Source organism: Semicossyphus pulcher, unplaced genomic scaffold (genome assembly GCF_022749685.1).
Source record: "Semicossyphus pulcher isolate SPU_LCO1_2020_fin unplaced genomic scaffold, fSemPul1.0.p SCAF_3, whole genome shotgun sequence".
In the NCBI taxonomy this organism is placed as follows: Eukaryota; Metazoa; Chordata; class Actinopteri; order Labriformes; family Labridae; genus Semicossyphus; species Semicossyphus pulcher.
In genome coordinates, this window is record NW_027211704.1 from 23159961 (window position 1) to 23182010 (window position 22050).

Consider the following 22050-nt stretch of genomic DNA (forward strand, 5'->3'; position numbering starts at 1 on the left):
GGAGGAGTCAACTGGGTGGGCTGCGGGCAAAAGCTGCCCCCTAACCACAGATTCTGGATCAGTTTTCACCGTCCACAGCAGGGTGGGAGGCATTAAAGGTGGAGGATGACACACACACCCTGGATCCGTGTTTAGGGCCATCAACTGCAATGGGTAGCCTCAACAACTCATGCTTAATCTTGGCCAGCCAAAACCCCTCCAGTGCAAGGGAGAGAAAGATACGGCAGGGGGGCAATCATAACAGAGACTGAGGTAGACACATTAGGTTGGCTCAGAGTAAGAGCTCTGGATACAAAACACTATTAACTTCCCCTGTGGTCACAGGTATCACGTGTTCAAACACGACATTTTAACAGCACATTCTCTTTAAGGTTGAGAGAGTCGTTTGATGGACATTTGTTTCATCAAATCCGTGATCCACTTTGCATTTAGCTGATCAAACTGATCAATTCACTAACTGCTCGAGGAAAGATATAAAAAAGTACAGAAAAAGGCAGCATCAAAAATCAATGTGCCACAATAAACACGTAGCTGACCAAAAATATGATGGTTCATTTTTGATGTTTATATCGTACATCTCCCTTGTTCGGCCAAAGCACCACTATAGTGTAGGTTAACATCGTTTAATGGCTAGTTGAGTTGTGTTTTGTTCCAAGTGAGGTATTGTTGAGCATAGCATATTAAGCAACTCCAAGTACTTACTGTACAAAGAAAACATTAACTAACACAATATAAATACACTCATATCAAGCACCTTTGGAGCAGAGAGCTTTAAACCTATTGTTTAGGCCACACTAACGAAATCTGGGTCAAAACCCTCTGCCAAACTGGAATACAATGGCTATTAGTTCTAATTACCACAAACCCGGGGAGACACTTTATTTCACAGTGCTGTACAGCTGCAGCTTTCTGCTGTTTACTACTGATACTGGACGTTTCAGGAACTTTTGAGTGAACACATTAATGCTTCAGTGTCAATGTCATGTTGGGCAACAGCACTGTTGGTTACATAGCAGAGGGTAAATACATCAACTGTAAAATAAAGTGTCTAAATTACATTAGTAACTTCTCTAAAAAAACACATGTGCCTTGAGACAAATTGAATTCTTGATACAATAGCCATTTCAAAAATGTATATAGTACAAAGTTGTATATAAAGTACACAGCCCTATGGAAGTCGGTGCTTTTAATGTTCATAACAGAACACCGTCTATATTGTGAAGCACCACGTATTTGTAGATTATGGGCCATTCTTTGGATTATAAAAGAACAAGACACCGTACTGTATATTCCTGATATACAAAAACATTCATCAGTATTTGCATATAAACAAGGATTGGCTATATGTGCGAATACAAAGAGCTAAGACACAAAATAAATCACTTTTTGTAAAGGTAACGCTATATACAAAAGATAAAAAGGAAAAATATCTTAATAAATTATCTTTAAAAACAATATTTTACAAAACTATTTTTGATTGTGATACAAAGTCATCCTGAATTTTTCAAATACTTATACAAGGCTCAAACGTTTTATGATCACTAGGACTGACAAAAAATGTTCTTATGGTAACAGCTGTCACTGAAGTATTTTGTGATGTACGTTTTTTTTTTTTTGGCATATCAACTGAGCGTTTCTTTGCCTTTCAAGTGCAATGGAAATGAACTTTCCAAAGATCTTGAGGAAACGTTGACAAATTGCAGGCACCGAAAAAGGTCAGGAAGTGGAGGGGGTTAAAAGTTAGCTGGAGTTTCATTTCTCCAATGCAGAAGCACCATAGTCGAGCCCCTTTAAGGCTGTTTGTGAACGAGTAAGACTACCAGTATTTGTAAAAACGTGAGGTTGAAAAACAAGATATATAGTATTGTTTATGAGCGTACCGAGCTCCATGGGTCTGTGCTCCAGTGGGGGCTAGAAGGGCATGGCTGAGTATTGCACTGCTCACGATCTGGTGGCTTGTCGTGGATCTCGCAGCTCAGATCGTTGAAACGCTCCCCATTTGGACGCTGACACACCACCAGCCTCGTCTTTATCCCACCTCCACATGGCTTGGTGCACTGAGGACAGCAGGAGGAGAGATTGAGTTAAGAAAAAGTAGGGGCCTTTTTTTCTCAGGAAAATCGTTCTCGTCTGAAGCACGGAGAATGTGAGCCAGAGCATTACCTATTTTTTTAAGCATTTTAAAACCTACACACAAAGTAACTTTGGCAGTAAAGTAATTGTTCTAGCACAAATTAGGCCGGCAGATTTTACAATCTGTTTCTGTATACTGGGCCAGTATTTGTCAGGTGGATTCTAGCCATGGTAAACTATGATCTGATGTAAACAGCAGTAAAGTGGTGTTTGTCTTACCTCTCCCCAGTTGCCATAGATCCACTGTGGGCATGGCCCTGACTCACAGGATCGTTGCTCACTGGGCCGGCTGCGGTCCTCACAGCTATTGGCAGGGTACCCATTCTCATCCTGGCACACTACTACACGCCGCTGGAAACCTCCTGCACATGTGCTCGAGCACTGTCGTAACAGAGAGCAAAGGGTGCACACTGTAAGATAGATGTTCTCACAGACAGGCTTAGTATAAAGGTGTAAATCAGGTATATATTATTTGAATTTATATGGACAGGATAAAATACACATCAAAGGAAAAGTCTCAGCTTCATTTTTAAATCAGTGTTACTTTGTGTACAAAGATTTGTACACAAAGGGCCCATTATTTTAAACAATACAGAGAGATTACCGACCATGTCTGCTGCTATACCAAAATACACATCCTCAGGACAGAGGAAGGAAGACTCACCAGAAATAGCTGTAACCACTTCCAAGAATGATTTAAAAGTCAAAGTTATTTTTGGACAGAGATTATCACCACTGAGGTAAAAAAAAAAAAGGCTGAAGAATACAAAGAAAGAGATCCATGGGGTAGGGAGCCTGCAGCTTTTGGATCACGCTATCCTGAGATGTTACATCACAATGACTAAGGCTTTGTCTTAAATAGAGTAAAAGAGGCCTGGAGAACAGAGCCTCATATCAGGAGCATCTATCAGAGAAAATAACTGGTTCAGAAATGTTTGGATTGCAACTTAAATTAGCGCCCAAACCACTGTGAGGCCCTGCAACACAAGGAACAAGAGTGTCATATGAATTCATATCCTCAGGCCAGCTTCAAGGAATAGTTTGACACTTTGGGATCTGCACTTATTTGCCTTCTTGGATACCACTGTTATGTCTGTTGAGGTAAATACAAAGTTACACCCAAAAGCTAGTGAGCATAGCCTAGTAGAAAAGACTGCAAAAGTCTGCCTTCAAGGGCCTCTAAAGCTCACTTGTATTGTATTTGTTGGATAAGTTATCGAAAACAAAGCAGCTTCTGACTTAAGCCTCATATTTACCACAAAACATGAAAGTAGTATCAATCTCCTCATCAAACTCAGCTTGAACATTATTTTTCATATTCCCAAATATGTATTAAACCATTTTAGTCTTGTGTAGACTAATCCATATGTTGTAAGCTGTCTAATTTTCTGTAGTTAAATGTTTAATTGGTCTGTTTGCACCAAATTTAGAACATTATTTCAAAATTCAGGCCCAAAAGAAACATTTGTCGGCTGCTGTAATCGCATGATGCTGGGTGCAAGATGCCTCACCGCGCCCCAGGGTCCGGTTCGCCATTGGTGGGATTGGCTTCGGGGCAGGTTGTTCCTGGAGCCGGAGTTTGGTGCGGATGGGAAAGGTCGTGAATCGCTGGAGCGGGTTGGGCACTGAGACATGGCACAGTCCTGCTCTGTGGTGGGACGATCGTCCGGGTCACACTCACTAGCATTCACTTCTTGGTCGCTGAAGTTGACGCACAGTACCTGCCGTGTCGTCTTCCCCTGGCCACAGGTTACTGAGCACTGAAAACACACAATGCTGCAGTTATAGTAACATTTCATAACATTACACCATGCATCATAAGTTGAATCAGACACTGTGGGGCATCAGAGATCTTAACTACAAATTAAACCAGTGAAGAAATAAGTCTGGGCTTAAAGGGCAAGAGTCTCTCTTTTCATCTTTCCTACTTCATCCTTCCTGAATATTAAAAAGGTCTCTTCTTTAGGCCGCTAATCAACATTTTTTAAACACAGCTGACACTTGTAGCTACAACTGTAGACTTCAAGACCACAAGACTTAAACCTTTTCACTGGCGGGCAGAAACTAACTCCCAATTTGGTGACCTTTTTCCTATTGCATCAGATATGGAAGCATTGATCCCATTTCTAGTTGACTACCAAGGCCTGTTGAAGACCAAAACCAGACGTGACAACCAGAACTATTTCAGCTACATACAGATAGAAACCAAAGTGGAATCTCTCCACATCCTTGCCTTGATCCATCTCTGAATGAAGGTAAGCTTGACTTTGTGGTGAGGATGCCAATACAGCTCTGGTTTAATTTTAACATGACATGCAGCAAATGGCTCTGGCAATGGCGGACAATTTGGTACCTCCTTTAAGGAGCCAAATACATATCTTACAATGCACATCTGCTGCCAAGAACTAATAGTATCTCACTAAGCTCCTTTAAATCAGAGTTCACTTTCAGTCCTGCATAAGGTGATCTATTACACTTATGCAACAGCTGTCTACTCTAAAGCCTCGCCTGGGATCACACTGTCCAGAGGTTTACATTGCTCTGTAGCAATATTATGGATAGGTTCTACATACAGTGCGTTGATGTGTTTGAGATAATGATAAATAAAGGTTTACATACTTAAGGCTGAGCACGAACTAGGAACAAAAACAAAACTAGGTCAAATTTAAATCACAGCAAGATAAAGACGGCTGCTTTTACTTTTGGTTAATAAATGTAGGGTGAGTTTGTGTGAGTTACCAGGACAGGCCTCTGTTTTTTTTTCTGGCCTTGGGATGAACTATTTCCTTTTTGGGGGGTCAATGAGTGTCTTTGGCTTGTTGGTAAATGTGTGTGTCTGCATGAATGTGTGTGTGTCTGTGTGTGTATGGTGACCAGACCTGCAGTCTGGCTGTAGTGTATCACCAAGACTCTGATGAGAAACATCTGTAAACAAGACTGGAGCCCCTCACTGGGCCCTTGCTTTTTCTCTCTCTCTTTCTCTCTCTCTCTCTCTCTCTCTATCTCTCACCACTCACTCTCTTTTTCTATTCTGGACACACACTTGCCTTCCAGCTGCCACCCTGTCTCTCACACAAACATCTACATTGCGTGTGCAGGCTCTAATTGTGGGTGTAGGTGAAAAATCATGTAGAGCATACTGAAATAAATAAACCTTGCAAAAGAACAAACATCTGGATGGCAGTATTGATGACATGCAATTTAGGATAAACAACAGTTCTGTCAGCGTGATGAGATGCAGATCTGAAGGAAGGAGTTTATTGATTAAAGAGGAAAAAACGTGTCCAAATTTCCACATATTTCAATCTGTCCTCCACAAGATTGGGTAAGCTTAGATACTTTTTAGTGCAACTGCTTTACACATTACTTACTCTATAGAACGCTATAATTAAACCGGGTCAGATACAAGTGAATAAACAATGACGATGGGTGGTTTTCTTACCACTGTCCATTCCAGCACTTTCCACTGTCCGCAGGCCACTACTGAGCACACTTCTCTGGCAGGAGGTTTTGGTAGGTGGGCGCACGCCGACTCCTCTGCCACACCGCCCTGGTTGTCGCGGCAACTCACGTAGCGCATCCGTGTCCCTTTGCCACAGCTGGCGCTACACTGTTGTGCAGATGGGAAAGGTTAAGAGAGTGGAAACCAATAAAAGGTAAGTATATTGGAAATGTGACGGGATAACACACCTGGGTCCAGGAACCAAACCGCCACTGAGTTTTGTGGCCCTGGTTGGAGGGGACTTTGGTCCCTGGGAGAACAGGATGGCTGCTTGGACACTGGGCCAGTTCACAGTCCTGTGGAAGGGAGGACACATACACCCATTCATGCAGTGATTCACAAAATGAATATACTGTAACAACATCTGTCCCTGACCACAGAATACCATGAATATCAGAGATTGCTCCTCTGACATGGGACAGTCATTAACAACTTAAACTATATTCCTTTAGCACTGTGTTTGAGAGTAGCTGTGTTACACCCCCACCCCAAAACCCTTACCAAAAACAACACTAACAGGGTCCCCCCTGTCAGTTCAAACTATGGATTGTGGCAGTAAGCCACTCAGCATAAAGCCCTGATCCCTGTCATAACAGGTCATAGTGGAGTGGTATTCAGGGCTCCAATGCCCATGCTGGCGTGGTTGTAAACTCCACCCCTAATCCACCCCCTTGTCCCTCACCTTCCGCCCTTTCCTCTTTCTCCCCCCATGCCCTCTGGTGCCCTCTGACCCCACGTCTGTAGGAAAAAGGGCCTTAATCAAGTCGTACAGGCTCTGAGCAGGCTCCACATTCCACACTCGGCCTCCTAACGGATGCAAACAGTTCTCATGGCAGCGCTTGTTGCACATTTCCTGTACGACTCACATTCAACATGTGCAACCTGACAACACGATCACATGTTTGTGTTGATCGCCTGTACACTACAACAACTGTGGAAGCAGCCTGAACTGTCAGGCCGTCGTCCCATCTATGTGTGGAAGTATGGAGCGAGGCATCTCTTGCCTCCACCTCTCTCCTCTTTGTACTCAGACCTCCATCCATCTATCTCTCCCTCTTTTTTTAAGCCCTGCTTGGTGGCTGGTAGTGGTGGGACTGGCGGCATGGTGGCCCGCTTCATGGCTGGCTGGTTTGAATCACAACGAAGTGAGGCGACTGCTTCAGGGTCACTGACTCTGCCGGCCCAGGCTCCGGAATTAAGGGCCACTGCGACTACAGGGGGGCCCCATCCTGAGTCTGCGTGCTCAGCCTTCTGAAATAGGTTCACGCCCCTCGGTGACCACACAAAACTCTTATTCAGCTCAAAATAGTTTCTTTTGGTGTTTCTGTGTCTCTTTGTGTCTGTGAAACACACGAGAAACTCATTCATGAGCAGATTTAGACACAACGGCTAACTTCACACATAAACCTGAGAGAGTGAAACTGTCCAACATCACACACTCTCAGTCCACTGGGTACATAGGAGATAGGTACATATTTCAAACTGTAGCATCACGTTCCCACCAGGTTAATAAAACATTTGTGAAGGATTGGAAAGAGGAGTAAATACTTAATAAAAGAAGATAAGAGAGTTTACTGAAGAACAGTAACGTCGTTCTGCAACGTTTGGGATGTCTTTTGGGGATTCTGCCTGAGAGTTTTGTGTCTGTGTGTGGACAGAGAGGCCGCTATCACCTCCCCCTCAGTCTTTCCCACTGGACCAGACAACATAGTTTTATTGAGACCAGGTGGAAATGAAATGCGTGTATTTGCCTTTGTGCGTTTTGAGTGTCCGTCTCAATGAACATGGATGCTTTCCTCTCTCCTCACGGTATAAATCAGTTTGAGGCTAAACATCGGAACAACTGTTGCTCTTAAAACGAGGGAGACATAAAGAAATTGTCAGCAGCGAGAGAAAAAAAAAAAGATGTTAGAGGGAGCGAGAGAAGATGCATGAAAGGAAGAGGCTAACACCCTTCTTACCTGGGTGTCAGTGGGTCGGGTGGCAGCGTTACATTCAGTGTCGTCCATGACAGCACCATAAGAGCCAACTACACACTTCACAGCTCGCATCTGGTAGCCTGGCCCACACGAGGTAGTGCACTGGGTTCACAGAGGGGAAAAAAAGGAGAGGTGGGGGAACATCAGCAACAGTAAGCCAAACAGAAAAAGGAGAAAAAGGCAAGGATTGAAAGAAAAAAACAGAGCCAACAAAGCAACACCCATTTATAAAAGAAGAATAATCCTAACCATGCGTAGCAAATAAAAAGCGTACTACTCCATCAGCTAGGATCTTAGGATGCTCGTCGGTGTTAAAGTCTCGAACATGAAACACATGAGGAGCCTTCGCTCATATACATTGCACTTGTCTATTTTGCACTGTGGCCAAGTCAGAGGGTCCTACCCCACACTCTCTTCTGCTTCACTGCCTCCAATGAAACAGGGTCAAACTTGTGTGGCGGCAACTTCAACTACCATTTGACCACGCTTCATTAAACAGCTTCAAATATACCTTAACGTGTGCACATCCTCTGATGAGGGGGCACAAAAATATCTCACATTTTTGGGTGACCCGTTCTCTGCGCACGAACACAAATGAGACGGAGCCAGACGCGGACGGATAGACATAAACAGACACTATATACCGCATGTACAGCGCTGGGTAATGCTTTGTAGAACAACAAGCCTACACGGACCATCCGTAGCTTTTGTCTATTTGTTTTGGCAGGATGTGCTCTGTGCCTCAACAGGCGTGAGAAATGGGGAAAGGGCTAAATGATGAGCTTAGCTTATCTCTGTCCTCCCCTTTGGTTTACATCTGGGGACAATTCATCAGTACAATACTATTTTACTCATGCAGTCCCCAGGCAAAGATATTTTAAAAGGATACCTAATGGCATTTACGACTATTATTTAACATCATCCATTAAGTAAGAATTACCTTTGATGTACTTAGCCCAGTTTCCCCACAAAATTATCTGTCAATTGTGTCAATTTTTAACAACCCAGAACAAAGCGTAGTATCTTACACAAGACACCAGGCTTGGGGAGTAACAAGTAACGGCGTTACATAATTAGGATACAAAAAAAGGCAACTGTATTCTGTTACAGTTACAGAAAGAAAAGAGGTAATTAGATTAAAGATACATTCATGAAAAACGCCACTAATGCCAGCTGCACAGAATTCCAGTTCAAAATGTTCGCTAACCTGTCGTCTTCTACTACTACTGAGAAATCGTGTGTGACTCTGGTGATGGCCGTGGCTGGGATGGTGTAGGTAAAAACACAAGCCGCACACTGTAATAAGTTTATGGCAGTTTTACTTGAAGTGCTATTAATTTAAACGGGCATTCGCGCATAACAAAAGTATTTAAATTTATTTTCTCTCGTCTTTATTTGCAGATTTAGTATTGAAGTAATCAAAAACTAGTTGAAAGTAATCAGCTACGTTTACTTTAAAAATTGGATGAGGTTACTGATTACATTTTTTAACAGGTAATTAGTAACTGTTTTTCGGAATACATTCTGAAAGTATCCTGCTAGACACTATTGTCAACACCCACCTGTCCCCAGGGTCCGACCTGCCAAGAAGCACACTCCTGCTGCTGGCAAGTCTGCACCGACTCAGGTTTAGTTGAGCCACAAAAGCGGTCATCTAAACGGTCCTCACCAAACTGACACCACGTCTGACGGTGCTTGTAGCCTTTCCCACACGTCACGAGGCACTGAAACAAGAGATATAAGAGATGTACACAGTACATTACATGAGCACTGGTTGTAACAAGCCGGCTAAAATTACACTTTATTACAGAGGAAAATTGTTTGCTGATGTGTAAAGCAGGCTATGCAGATTAACAAACTAAGTGCTATCATGTTTATTTGTGTGTAAAAACAGTGCATACTGAAACAGTGCAGTGTAGGTGTTTGTATTTAGCAGCACCACATGGGAGATCTGAAAAATTCCTGGAATGCAGGCCAAAGCTGTGCAAGCACCTCGCTCCACAATGTGTAAACTGTACAGCAGTTAAGTACGGATCTTACACAGCAATCACTGATTTCCCAACACTCACTATAGTGGAAGCAGGGGAGTATCTCTCCTAAAGCTGAGACGTGCACAGGAAACACTGGGATTTTACATTTGACCCACATCACTGCTGGCTTAAACATACAGTTTTTAACCTGGAGTCTGTTTCTCTTTACACTAAAATAAGCTACATGAGCACCAGGAAGTCTTCCTCACAGATAATGTAACTGTATGTTTAAACAGGAACTCACTAATTACATCATTCCCATGTCCTTCAGATGTTTCTTTTCTATGTATACGATTAAAATTAGAGAGGAAACATCAATTCATCTCCTTAATCTATTCTGTTCTTTCATATGGACCACTTTCTGCCACCAGTAAGCGTCAGACTGGTCTTCCTCTCAGAATACAAGAAAACAATAAGAGCTGAACTGACCTCAGACCAGTCGCCAGTCTTCCATTGTGGACAGAGGAATTCATTGCAGGGTTGGACGGTCAGCTTGTCCCTTTGACTGCATTTGCTCTCATCGCCGCCAGCCTCGGCTGCCTTTCGACACACTGCCCCTCTACGGCGGGTTCCCCCACCACAGCTCTTGGAGCACTGCAGCAGAATCAAACGTTTGAACATCAGCGTGTGTAAACACATATACACAACCCGGGCTAAACTTTGACAAACATCTGGATCATGATAATACACAAACCCCCATGTTTCCCACAACAATTTTACCTCTGACCACGATGAGTACTCCCAGCCACCCGGGTTACAGTCTCCATGGCAGCCTTCCTTATCATCAGGCTTGCGCTGACCGCTACAAAAACGGTCGTCAACCTTTTGGGTCTTGCCATCCGCACGGCTGATTTTGGCGCAGTAGATTTCCAGGGTACGATATCCCAGGCCACACTGGGCCGTACACTCACTCTTACGAGCCACATGCCACCTGCATCCAGGGCAAACTCAGGTTATTATTAGGGCCAAGTGAATAAAGACTTGCTGATTGGGTCATGCAGTGACTAAAGGTTGGTTGATGAGGAAATACTAACCTGATTTCACATTCAGTGTTGCAGGACTCGGTGATGACAGCAGGTCTAGCTGTACCGTGACACCTCTGGTCTGACACCACCACCCGGTCAGACTCTCTGCTACAGAGAATCTTCCTCTTGCGCTCTCCTACAAAGACACAACGATGTAAAAACAGGAGGATGTAAAAAAAAATCTGAGGCACCATAAACCCATACCAACTTTGTTGTTTTAAACTTTAAAGTAATAATCTCGAAGATTCTCATGTAGTACATTTCTGTTAAGTCACCATCTATCACCGAATGAGGTAACACAATGGTGATCGAGCCGATGCCGTTTCCCATCACCCAGCAGTGGTTGGTCTGCCAGAGAAGGTAGGCAGAGCTAAGTGGCTGTTTTTCCAGTCTCTGCAAGTGTTGCGAGTAAAAAGTAATCTACTATGGCTGAACAAAGAAAAGATTGATGACTACAGATACAACTTCAAAAATAAGTGAAAATCCAAAGAAAATGAAACAAATTTGACGCTCAGATGAAGGCAAACAGTCTAAAAAGGAAAGCGACCGTCAGCGAGGAAAATCAAGAGTTACAACCTGAGCCAACTGTGGACATCACACAGACAACACTGTCTGGATATCTGGGAAGTGTGCTCCCGCAATTACCGTTTATCGCCAAAGGTGCTGCCAAAGAGAACGAAACTGAGATCTTCGAGATTATCACTTTGAGTGTAGGGTTTTTAATTATAAACACGTATTTTGCTCCCTTTAGTGTGATGTTCTTTGATAAGTAAGGCACAAATGAGTATGCAAACACTCACAGGTAGAGTTTCAATCTATGGCTTCATCACTTTATCCTCAAACGTAGTAGTAAAAGTACAATATACTGTATATATCACCACTGGATCACAAAAGTACCAGTAGCGATATGTCTGCTTCACCTTGACTCTTGTTGATAACCATGCACTGAATCTCTGTCGACTATGTGACTTATGTTGCTAACTTTTGCAGCTCTGTTCCTCGCTTAGTGTGCTCGAGACTGCCAAATACATCGGGAAATGGAGCACATTACATGTTAGCAGTTTACCCTGCTGTGTGAAGTCATTGGTTTCCCTTTGGAATTCATTTTTGGATATTCAGGCAGGACGGTGGCAAAAAGTGGAGAAAGACATTCTCAGATAAAGTGTTTGAGTCATAACACGGAACAGGTTTTCGAGTTTACCTGCAACCTCCCTCTGCACACCCACGCACTCCGACATACCCACACTCATGCCAAAGAAGGTAATCTGCCACAGCGCACTGAGGTCAAACCTTAATCACTCGTTCCAAACCTATATGTCTCGCATGAACCTGTCAAGTTTAGCCTCTCTTCTAAGCCTGGTCGGCTCCGTGGTTCCCACATCTCCTCGCTCATCTCTGCTCTTGCCAAAAACTATTCATCATTGACGACTCCTATCACCTCACTATGCCAACCCCCTTGTGCCTCCCCCTCACCTTGGCACAGGCGGCTGCACTCCTGCCAGGGCCCATAGGCGTCCCAGAAGAACTGCTGAGGTTTGTCCTCTATGGGGATGTTAAAAGAGTACCTGACATCTGGGTTGTAAAGGTTCCCCACAGACAGCACCTGTGGAAAATGCAGGCAATGTGATATGCATTATGATAAAGTGAGATATGTATTTTTTTATATCATGGATCCACATCTTCAAAAGTAATAACATTTGGAGGTCAGGACTTAAGAAGTTCCTGGATTCAAAGCATCTATCAAACCATTTTTAAGGTTGCACAGGCCCCAGTTCTGCAGCTGCTGCATGGCACATAAAATCATATTATAAGGACAGCTTACCTGGACAATGATCTCCTCCTCAATGCGCTCAGTGCAGTTGATCCTCTCAATGACATGGTCAGAGCCACTGTACTCTATGACGGCATTTCCCACTTTGATTTCCCTTTTGAACATGCTGACCACAAACTCTCCATTAAGCAGGAACTCTCCACGACTATTTGATATGGCTGCAGGGACACAGAGGAGAGCAGTCACTTACTCTGCTTGATCCAATTTAAACAGGAAGCCAGAAGAGCTTTACTCAGTAAAATCACACTCAAATAGGGAAAAATGCATCAAGGTTTGTGAGAGTTACTGTACTCGCTTCCCTGAGAGGGAGCCGCTTACCAACACAGTAATTAACATAAGAATTTACAGTAAGGCACGTGCAGCAGGAAACAGTAAAATCTTATGGGGTAAAATAATCCTCTGTTCCAGGAGAAGTCCCATCCAGGGGCGTCCTGTTCTGTTCAACAGCCAGTCTGCTGCACTCATTCACCCTAATGCGATTATGGAGCTAATTTCCTGCCTTTACTTTCCTCGCCATTTCACACATTACACTAATATGACCGTGGAGAGCGGCCCTCATTCCGGCAAATCGTTTCCACTTTGGGCCCCTAATAACTGTGCCCTTACACAGAAACATACAAACACACACACAGATGATGTTCACAAGTTAATTGGCATAGTTGCTTATAATCAAGCAAACAAACACACAGAAATCCAGAACCTCAACAATAACAACAGCAATGTGCAGATACACACACTCAGCCTGCACACACACACATTTTGACCTTGATGGAATGGTAGCCAAAGGGATTTTGAAGCTCAAGTATAAGCACGCTCATACCAACAAGACATGCAGACTAATAGCTGACAAAGCAGCTATTAGCGTACAGCAGTGATATCCTGACTGACAGATATGCATATGGTAAAGAAAGGCCACACATTCACAGAACCTGCACAAACCGACCGACCCTGCAGGAATGGCACACACAGAGCTTATGGCTCATTAACATGTTAGCATTTAGCTGTATGCCAACTTCAGTACATAACTTATACTTAAAGCTGCATACTCTCATTCACATAGACAAGCAGGCGGAGACACAACATGCACATAGCTAAAGAAATAGCTGGAAATAAGAATATTGCAGCAGTAGTTTCTCACAAACAAAATGTTAGGCGTTTTACCGAGGTAGTTGTCATCCTCCGGTTTCCCTGAGTAGCTGTGTTGACGCACATCTATATTTGTAGCACCACTGGGTATTCGCACGACTTCATTATAGCCTGCAAAAGGCAAGAGTGGTAGGTTAAGATCATTAACATAACATATTTGCCACTTACAAGTGAGCCCTACTGTCAAAGCTATTCATAAAAATGTGTTGAAGTAATATAACAAGAGCTCTGTTTACTTGCTACATTTAAAATGACGTAATAATAAAAGAACCTGTAACTCACCATAGCGGACGATGTTGAAGGTGCCTGCAACAGTTTTGCAGGAAGAGTTGTCACCTCCGCACACGCCACACTTGTCTCTTCTGGCTTTAGAGTTCAGTACATGGTCACAGCCTGCTTGCTGCTCAGTAAAGAAGGAGATGAGGGGATATATTAAATATAAGATTAGGAAGGAGTCATTAAAGAGCAGTAAGATACATTTTTTTTAGATTTTTTTTAAATAAAATGAAAATATTTCCCCAGACAGCAACACTGTCAGTGTATATCAGATTAATAGACTTTAACTTGGCCATCACTTTCCTGATGAAAAACGGATCATGAAACACAGAATCAAACTCAGTGACCCTTGAAATGGTTACACAAGAAATGATTGAGTTCAGACATGTCCCTGACATTCATGTGAAATTAATTTCCTCTAAAAAAAACACACTCTGACATGATTTGCTCTGCTTTTAATGCTGTAGTTGTAGATATCTTTGATTTTCTATAAAAGGATGAAAATCTTAATCTAGTGTCACGGGCCATGGCATGGATGAAAATCCACTTGCACAGACCAGGAAGGAACCTTACATAACCACAGTGTAACCCAAACTGTGTGTGGTTCAGAGTGTACACTGAGCAACCCACGGCTTCTTTCAAGAAGCATTTTGATGTACATGATGTGTTAGTAATCAAGCTGTCAAACTAAAACTCACTGTCAGAGGTTTGAAGCAATAAACACAGACTGGAAATGGATGGAAATGCTTTCTGAAAATATTTGCTGAAATCCTTTTGAAATGATTAAAACCACTCCACACATGTGCACGAATGGTCATCATTAGAATCTACAGTTATGATGACACAATAAGCTGTACATGTGCATTTGAGCCATGTCTCCTGAGGTTGTACGAGTAAGGAAGCTCACCCTGCACAGGCCCTGGACACAGATGTCGTTGGTGTCGGGTCCGCATGGCGTGCCATCAATGACCCTGTCCCTGAGCTGATAGTAGGCCGTGCTGCCTGCCACCCTGCAGAACAGCTTACACCTGTCTTTCATCAGGACTGACAGAGAGAAAACAACACTTTAAACCATCAATACACAAGACTGTCAAACTTAAATCATGCTTATTGTGCACAAGTGATACAGGGTCAACCAAAGGAAGGAAGCCTTCACTGAAGAAATGACTCTTACTTCCGCTGTACTTGGGTACCCAGCGAACGTTAGGAGGTAGACCGTTGATGTTAAAGTGCCTGCCATCGAAAGCTGCACATTGCTCCTCCCTGAAGTCTTTCTTCTGCCTGGAGCAAGGCTCAGAGTTACAGGAACGAAACTTCATCCTGCGACCGACACAATACATTCCTCCATTCCTGGGCCTGGAAGCAGGATTGGGGAGATGAATTAGCCAGTGGGTTTAATTTAGTATGTCATAATACTACAGGCAGATGCTGGTCACCTTTCACCCTACTGCCCCACACCCACATTATCTCAGTGGCACTGTTTCCAGTTTCAAACTCATCATGCCCCTTTGTTTTCTATCTGTCCATTAAACCAGGATGGAAGGCAGCCTGTGAACGGACTCAATGACCTCTTTGTTTACCAGGAAACAACTCTATAAGATCTGCGATCAGACAGCCTGTCTCTCTGAACACTAGCTATGGAAAGAATTCCCTTAAGGAGGCTTGATCTATGCAACATTGACTTTGGTAGCTAAGATGGAGACAAGGTCCAGTAGACATGAAAGGGAGGAACTGCTCACACGGGTCGGTTGCATTCGCGTACGGCCATCTTGATTCCCCCGCCGCATGTCCGCGAGCAGGTACCGAAAGGACTCCAAACTCCCCAAGCGCCCTCCACAGGTGTGGCGTCGTGCTCTTTGGCTATGCACAGGCCATGTTTGCAGTGCTGCAATGAGAGGGAAACAGTAAAGATAGGAGACAGTTGAGTGAAGAGACCAAGATAAGGTGAGCAAGTGAGATTCAAATAAGCGTGAGAAAGAGAAAAAGTCAAAAAAGGAGAGAAACAGATCGAGCACATGAAATCTTATCCGTGGAGCTGGCAACACATCTATCTGCTCTCCCGTGCTTTGATGCTAATCTGGGAGAAATTATACAGTGAAGCAAATGAAAAAAAGAAGAAGTGAAAAAGACTCTCACGGCCGGGTCTGCCTGGAGAGAAGACAAGTAAACGTCACGCACATAGTCAATAAATATATCTCCGCTCATAACAGGAGGATAATCTTACACTCCTCAACAAACAGACTGCAGCATAAGTGTTTAGTGTGGTGAGCTGTGACATGGCATGGGATAAGAGGTCCATGTTAACACTCAATGTATCAACATGTGTGTGTATCTGTGTGTCTTTGATCTTCTCTCGGTCTTAGTGGCAGGAAGTAAGAGGTTAGTAAGAAAGTCATAATTAAAAGCTACACTAACACAGTCGTGAAGAACTAACTTCATGCAACGTACGTGCATGGCAGCCATGTTCAATGGTTAGAGCTAACATATGTGTCACTGGCGAGTTGATTTTTAGCAAGTGTTTCTGGATTAAAATGTCTGTGAAAAATCTTATCCTCATGAGTCACTGGAACATTTTAGGACCAGAAGAGGAAATGTGCTGAGGATTGTCAGATATTAACACAGAACCATATGAGAATTAAGCTCTAATGTGATGGATAAAAATGTGGCAATCAAATGGGGTGTTTAAACACTTCACATGTTTTCCCCAAAGTTTTGCATCAATTAATCGCAGCTCAACTCCCAATTTCCTGCTCCTGGCTCATTAAATTAAATAAAAACCATGCATATTTCTTCTTCTCTTTCGCTCCTCCTAGTGCAACAAACAGTGCATTGACTTTAGGCACCTGTCTTCATTTAAACTCATGGCCAGAGATGTGGACTTGAGACTTGGACTTGAGTCGATTCGAGTCACTGTTTTGATGACTTGCGACTTGACTTGAGGCATGATGACTCGGATGACTTGCGTGTGTTCATAAGTTTGAATGTTGACTGTTAAATATGAAATGATAAAATTCAATGTTGTCAAGTTTCTGTCTAACTATCAAGTATGTATGCAGCGCAAACTGGGAATCATGATTGGGCGACTTAAAAAGCTCCCCAATATGTGACTGTCATGATTGGATGACTGGCTGTCAGTCAAACTCCTCGCTATGGCAACACGCAACATCAAACCCCCTACAACCTGATGTTTTTACCCCAAAGAGAAGCCTCATCAGTACTTGTTACTACTTAATATTGTCTCAGACCAGACCATCATCATGGCTGCATCTGTGCCAAGATAATACAGATACAATTCATCATCATACTTTTTGAACAGGTTATATAAATTGGCCAATAATATCATTATTAGGTGGGCTACTAATACCTTGTGTTTTCTCTTTATAAAGACCAGATACTACAGGTAGGAGTGCTGTATCTTTGGTGGGGCTTGACTTGCCTTAACTAAGGACTCAACTTGACTTCACTTGCCCAAGAAAAAATGGCTTGAGATGATTTGGTCGCAACATTGGTCATGACACTTACCTTTCCAGGGGAGCAGTCGGTGCCGTCTGCCCAGGGCATGTGCTGAGTCCTGCACCCTCTCTGGGCGCCCTCTGGACTGGTGCACCACAGCCTCCGACACTGGGTCTGAGAAATACACAAACACACACAGACACACATACAGCATCAAACCTGAGTTTGCATCAAAACAGCGAGACAATCAGAATAAGACAGGGCACAGGACTGTTATGTTAAACAACTTCACTGTAGACTATATTAATAAATGGATACTTTGACAGTAACGGTGCTTTATTACCTATTTTCTTTGCTAAGTGTTTCTCAGCCAGTACGCTATGACCTTTTGGTATGGGTGGAAAAACTGTGGGTTAGCCAAGAAAGCTAACCCACAGTGCTAAGGCGTGTTAAACATAATGCTGCATTAACATTTTTGCAATATTCTTTTAAAAGTCAACAAGGCAAATACGCCTAAATCAGGGGTCTCCAACCTTCTTTAATCTGAGAGCTACTTTGAAAAAAAGAAAGTGGCAAAGAGCTACTTGCATTACATCGCTGTAATTGCTGGTGGCGGCCCATGTTGATTCTTTGAATCGTGGGTACCACATATGAGGTATACACACTTGTCCTTCACATTCGTGAATAAAAACTTGCTTTCCCACTCCCCGTGGAAATAGTATGTTTTCTGATTTTTCTTGGCGTGGCCACCTTCATTATACATAATAAATGTAGCTAAACAGGCTAATAACACCGAACTCCTCACTTTAGCTCAACTGGCGTATAGCGTGACCCGACCTGTCGATGGAGATTGCTGCAACATTGCTGTGATTGGTTTGGTTCAAACATGCCAGGAGCATCACCGTTTTTTATTTACAGCTGATAGGCCTATCCTATTATTTTGTATTGGAGGGGGTGGGACATCTGTGTATTTGATTTAATTTGAGTGGGAAGAGGCTTTCAAGGTGCATTTACTGTTGTCGGATTTTTTGTACAGTCTGTGAACCTCTTGGCGAGCTACTAAAATCCAGGCTTGCAAGCTACCTGTTGGAGACCCCTGGCAAAGACGGACGGTTTTATGTGATGGTTTGAGCCTGAGCTATTAACAGACCTCATGGGTAATGTTTTAAATATCTATATCAATTTCTTTGTGCTTGTATCTCCCAAATAACTTATCAGTATGTTGTCAAATGTGATCTTAAATGCTTTACATTCAGCTGGGAAGCTCTGCAGCACTAATCCTAACACAAGACGCGTCCCTCAGAGAACCACATGTGCAACATGACAGTTTAGATGAACACATCAACTCTCACTCACCATATAAGGGCACACCTGCGTTCCCGGCCCAAATATCAATTCACACTGTTTATTGACATTGTATATCCGTCCGGGCAGCTGCTGCGAGAGACTGTAGGGCCTAGAAACGGGCTCATCAAGCAAGCACTCACCATATCCTGTGCTATTAAGAAATAAAAATAAAATGACTTAAAGAAAAAAGGGGGAAAACAAGAGACACAAAACAGACAGAAAACACACTCAGTACAGCCGGAGAGGTCATTTTTTCTGCACACATAGAAGCCATACTGTACACACAGCTTGCTCCGTGTCTTGAAAGATTTCTGTTTATAAACTATATTTAGTAAGTGGTGCTGGCGAAGAAGGGAGTACTTTGAATAGTTCTGGGATTTTGGATATACTATCCAATGTATCCTTTCCTACAGTAGGAGGTCACGGCAATCTGCAATCTGTGTGTGTGTTTAAATGTTAAAAACACAACATCTAAATGAATAAATCCCCATGCATGTTTAAAATAATTTGACAGAAAAGAGAATGACATACTCGAGGAACTCCGTGATGTACTTCCTGCTACACTTGGACCACATCCAGGGGTTTGTGTTGTAGTTCAGTGTGGGAGCCATCACGTGCTGCTGAATCTTTACTCCGTCCTCCTTACACTTGTTGCTGTCGTCGTGAGGCATGTTGAACCTAGCATGCAGATCATAAAACATGTAACATTATCAAGAGAAGCACGCAGGAATAAATGTGTTTTCCTTTCTTTTCTCTGGTTATAATTCTGTTGGTTGTAGTTTATTTCGCACAGATGCTCCGCTCTGCTAAACCACTGTTTGGCTGAGATAAATGTTGCAAAAGCCAGTATCATGGTGATGAATGTCTTTATATTGCTTCTGGCTGCAACTTTAAAGCTTTTAAGTTAGTGTTTTTAAGGCCGACATAGACAAGACTCCATTAGAGAAATTGTGTTTTTTTTGTGCTTCAGTGTTTCATTTGCTCTGCCACATGTTTTAAATCTAAACACTGATTCTATATTTCCGCTGTCACTGTGTTACTGGCTGTGGGAAACCCATGCGGGGTTGTTGTTGAAAATAAAGCAGAGCGTTTGTATTGCCTGCCTGTGGGGAGTTTGGAAAGAAACCAGCACAATATTAAATTATATGAACACTGGGCAACCGACATAGCAGAAAAATGTAGATGTGAAAATCAGAGCACCGTGAGTATAAGAGAAGCATTCAAGCCCCTGCAGGGTGAATAATAACATCCTGGTTGGTGGTGGACCAGGTACAACACTACACTACCCACAGCCCTCCTCCTGAGCTCCTCAGCTCCCCTCCTGACAGGTACCATATAACACGGAGCTCTGGGGCTAAGCAGGCACCACGCATGTTGTCACCACTTGATGCGGATAAACGTGGAATTGAACAATCCCACCTCTTGTTTAGAGGTTAGACGGAGCATTTGCTAGAGGTGATGAGGGCTGTTAAAGTCCGTAACAGTCTCCACTGTAAAAGCCCCCCTCCCCCTCCTCTCTCTCTCTCCTCAAGCTCTGGCTAACTCAGGAGTTTGCTGAAGGGTTGCTTAAATTCTCAATAATCCAATTTTCTCATTCCTCTCATGATGAAAGGCAGGCAGAAATGAGAAGATGTGATCAGAGGCACAGAACAGCCTCAGATGTACGTCTTGTTGTGTTGTGCAAATATGCCAGATTGCTTGATCCCCATCTGCTTGTAAGGCATGTTTGGATTCCTAGTAAGATCTCTGAAGCTTTACCAAAGTCTCGCTGATGCCAAAACCGCCATCGACTAGGAGTGATGACAGCACTCGAGGTAAACATTGAGTGAAAACATGCTGTGCTTACACATGGCCAAGTTCATGGGCGATGGTGAACGCAGTGCTGAGTCCGTTGTCCTCGCTTATGCTGCAGCTCCTGTACGGATCACACACAGTCCCCAACTCTGCAAGTCCTTCAAAAGAGGAAAAAAGAGGCTTGTTTCAGTTTTCTTAAACACTTTTGAAGCGTCTTTCCTCCGATTTAAAAAGACATCTGTGTACCTAAGGTGTCACACTTATCCCTCGCTCTGCAGATGTCCTGCCTGCATTGAAGACACAGATTTAAGCCATAGTCAGTTGCACTGTTAATACTTATTACAATATCATTTGGCTTAATGGATATTTGGTTGTTTGAAAGACTTAAAATCATGTTCAAGACCATCGGCATGCAGCAAAAAACTGGATAATTTCCATGCACCTGGTGATGAGGATGGCAGTGTCGTGGTGGGAATGGTGGTTGTCATCCAGGATGTTCTGGCTCTGTTGCCAGATGCAGAAGTTCTTCAAGGTGGTCTGTGCATTAAAGGAAATGACTGGACCCTCCTGGGAGACAAACAAAGAGAAGTAATCAAAGGCAAAACTTCAATGATAAGTGTATACAGGATGAATATTTGTTGAAAGTGTGAGAGTATGGAGATTAACACAAGCTTAGCAGGCTTACCAGCTCATTGTTTATTATTACTAACTTCACAATTACAATGTTGATCAGGTTGCCAATGCTGGGGTCTTTGTAGATAGAGGATACCTGAATAGAGGAAACAAAACATGAGCTCAAACATCTGAATTACATGCAAATGCATAATGTTCCATTTAAACACAGGTTAACAATCTACGTCCAAACAAGTGTTTGAGCCCGGTTTCCAAAATAATCTCTGGACTTTCTAACACGACTGGAAACACATTAAATGCTGACATCCACTGGTGATGCATGTGCCATTAAACAGGAAACAGATCATCTACTCAGCAGTTGGTTGCTTAGTTGAAGAAAAAGACGGCGGCGTCTAGAGTAAGAGCAAAGGAGTGCGGAAATGAACGTAGGTTTCTGCGTCTTGTCTTTCTAAAGTTGCCATTTCTGTCCATAAGATGTAAAATGCAATTTAAAGAGTGTTTAAATTAAAACAAGGTTAGCAGCATTATAAAAAGTGTTTCAGGGGGTTGAAAAAGTCTGTGTAGTTTGGACGCTAGGCTTAAGCGTTGCTTAAGTTCTGTGTTTTAAAACAAAGACATATTAGTGTAGATGTAGCCTCTATCATGGCTGCCCTCCTGCAGTTTCAAGCAAGTACTGGGGAATATGGTTGATTGGAAGATCAAGTTGATAATGGCCGGAGCCCCCGTGGAGAAGGCAGCCTTTGCCAAGAACAGAATATAGGTCATCTCAGCCTCCCCCTGAGGACCGTCGGCCCCAGGCGCCTGCAGTAGCTGGTATTTGAAGTGGCCGAGAGTATGCGGTCTATGTGACATACCTGAGCTTATTTTTAACATTCATCAAAGCTGTCAGGAAGGGTCTACC

General features: G+C 43.1%; 1 protein-coding gene across 1 annotated transcript in view; it reads right to left on the minus strand.

Moving 5' to 3' along the window:
- Positions 1–22050, minus strand: part of adamts9 (ADAM metallopeptidase with thrombospondin type 1 motif, 9) — a 42045-nt gene that overhangs the window by 14854 nt on the left and 5141 nt on the right. The window contains exons 5-28 of the mRNA XM_069677685.1: positions 21202–21285; positions 20959–21083; positions 20763–20803; positions 20569–20674; positions 19254–19400; positions 18732–18873; positions 17445–17549; positions 15662–15807; positions 15097–15278; positions 14830–14966; positions 13929–14046; positions 13662–13757; positions 12492–12658; positions 12143–12272; positions 10679–10805; positions 10365–10575; positions 10074–10238; positions 9177–9338; positions 7597–7716; positions 5824–5931; positions 5576–5743; positions 3645–3893; positions 2353–2514; positions 1881–2057 (exon numbers count right to left, since the gene is read on the minus strand). Of these exons, the coding sequence (XP_069533786.1) occupies positions 1881–2057; positions 2353–2514; positions 3645–3893; positions 5576–5743; positions 5824–5931; positions 7597–7716; positions 9177–9338; positions 10074–10238; positions 10365–10575; positions 10679–10805; positions 12143–12272; positions 12492–12658; positions 13662–13757; positions 13929–14046; positions 14830–14966; positions 15097–15278; positions 15662–15807; positions 17445–17549; positions 18732–18873; positions 19254–19400; positions 20569–20674; positions 20763–20803; positions 20959–21083; positions 21202–21285 (3375 nt within the window). The remainder of the gene's footprint in view (positions 1–1880; positions 2058–2352; positions 2515–3644; positions 3894–5575; positions 5744–5823; positions 5932–7596; positions 7717–9176; positions 9339–10073; positions 10239–10364; positions 10576–10678; positions 10806–12142; positions 12273–12491; positions 12659–13661; positions 13758–13928; positions 14047–14829; positions 14967–15096; positions 15279–15661; positions 15808–17444; positions 17550–18731; positions 18874–19253; positions 19401–20568; positions 20675–20762; positions 20804–20958; positions 21084–21201; positions 21286–22050) is intronic.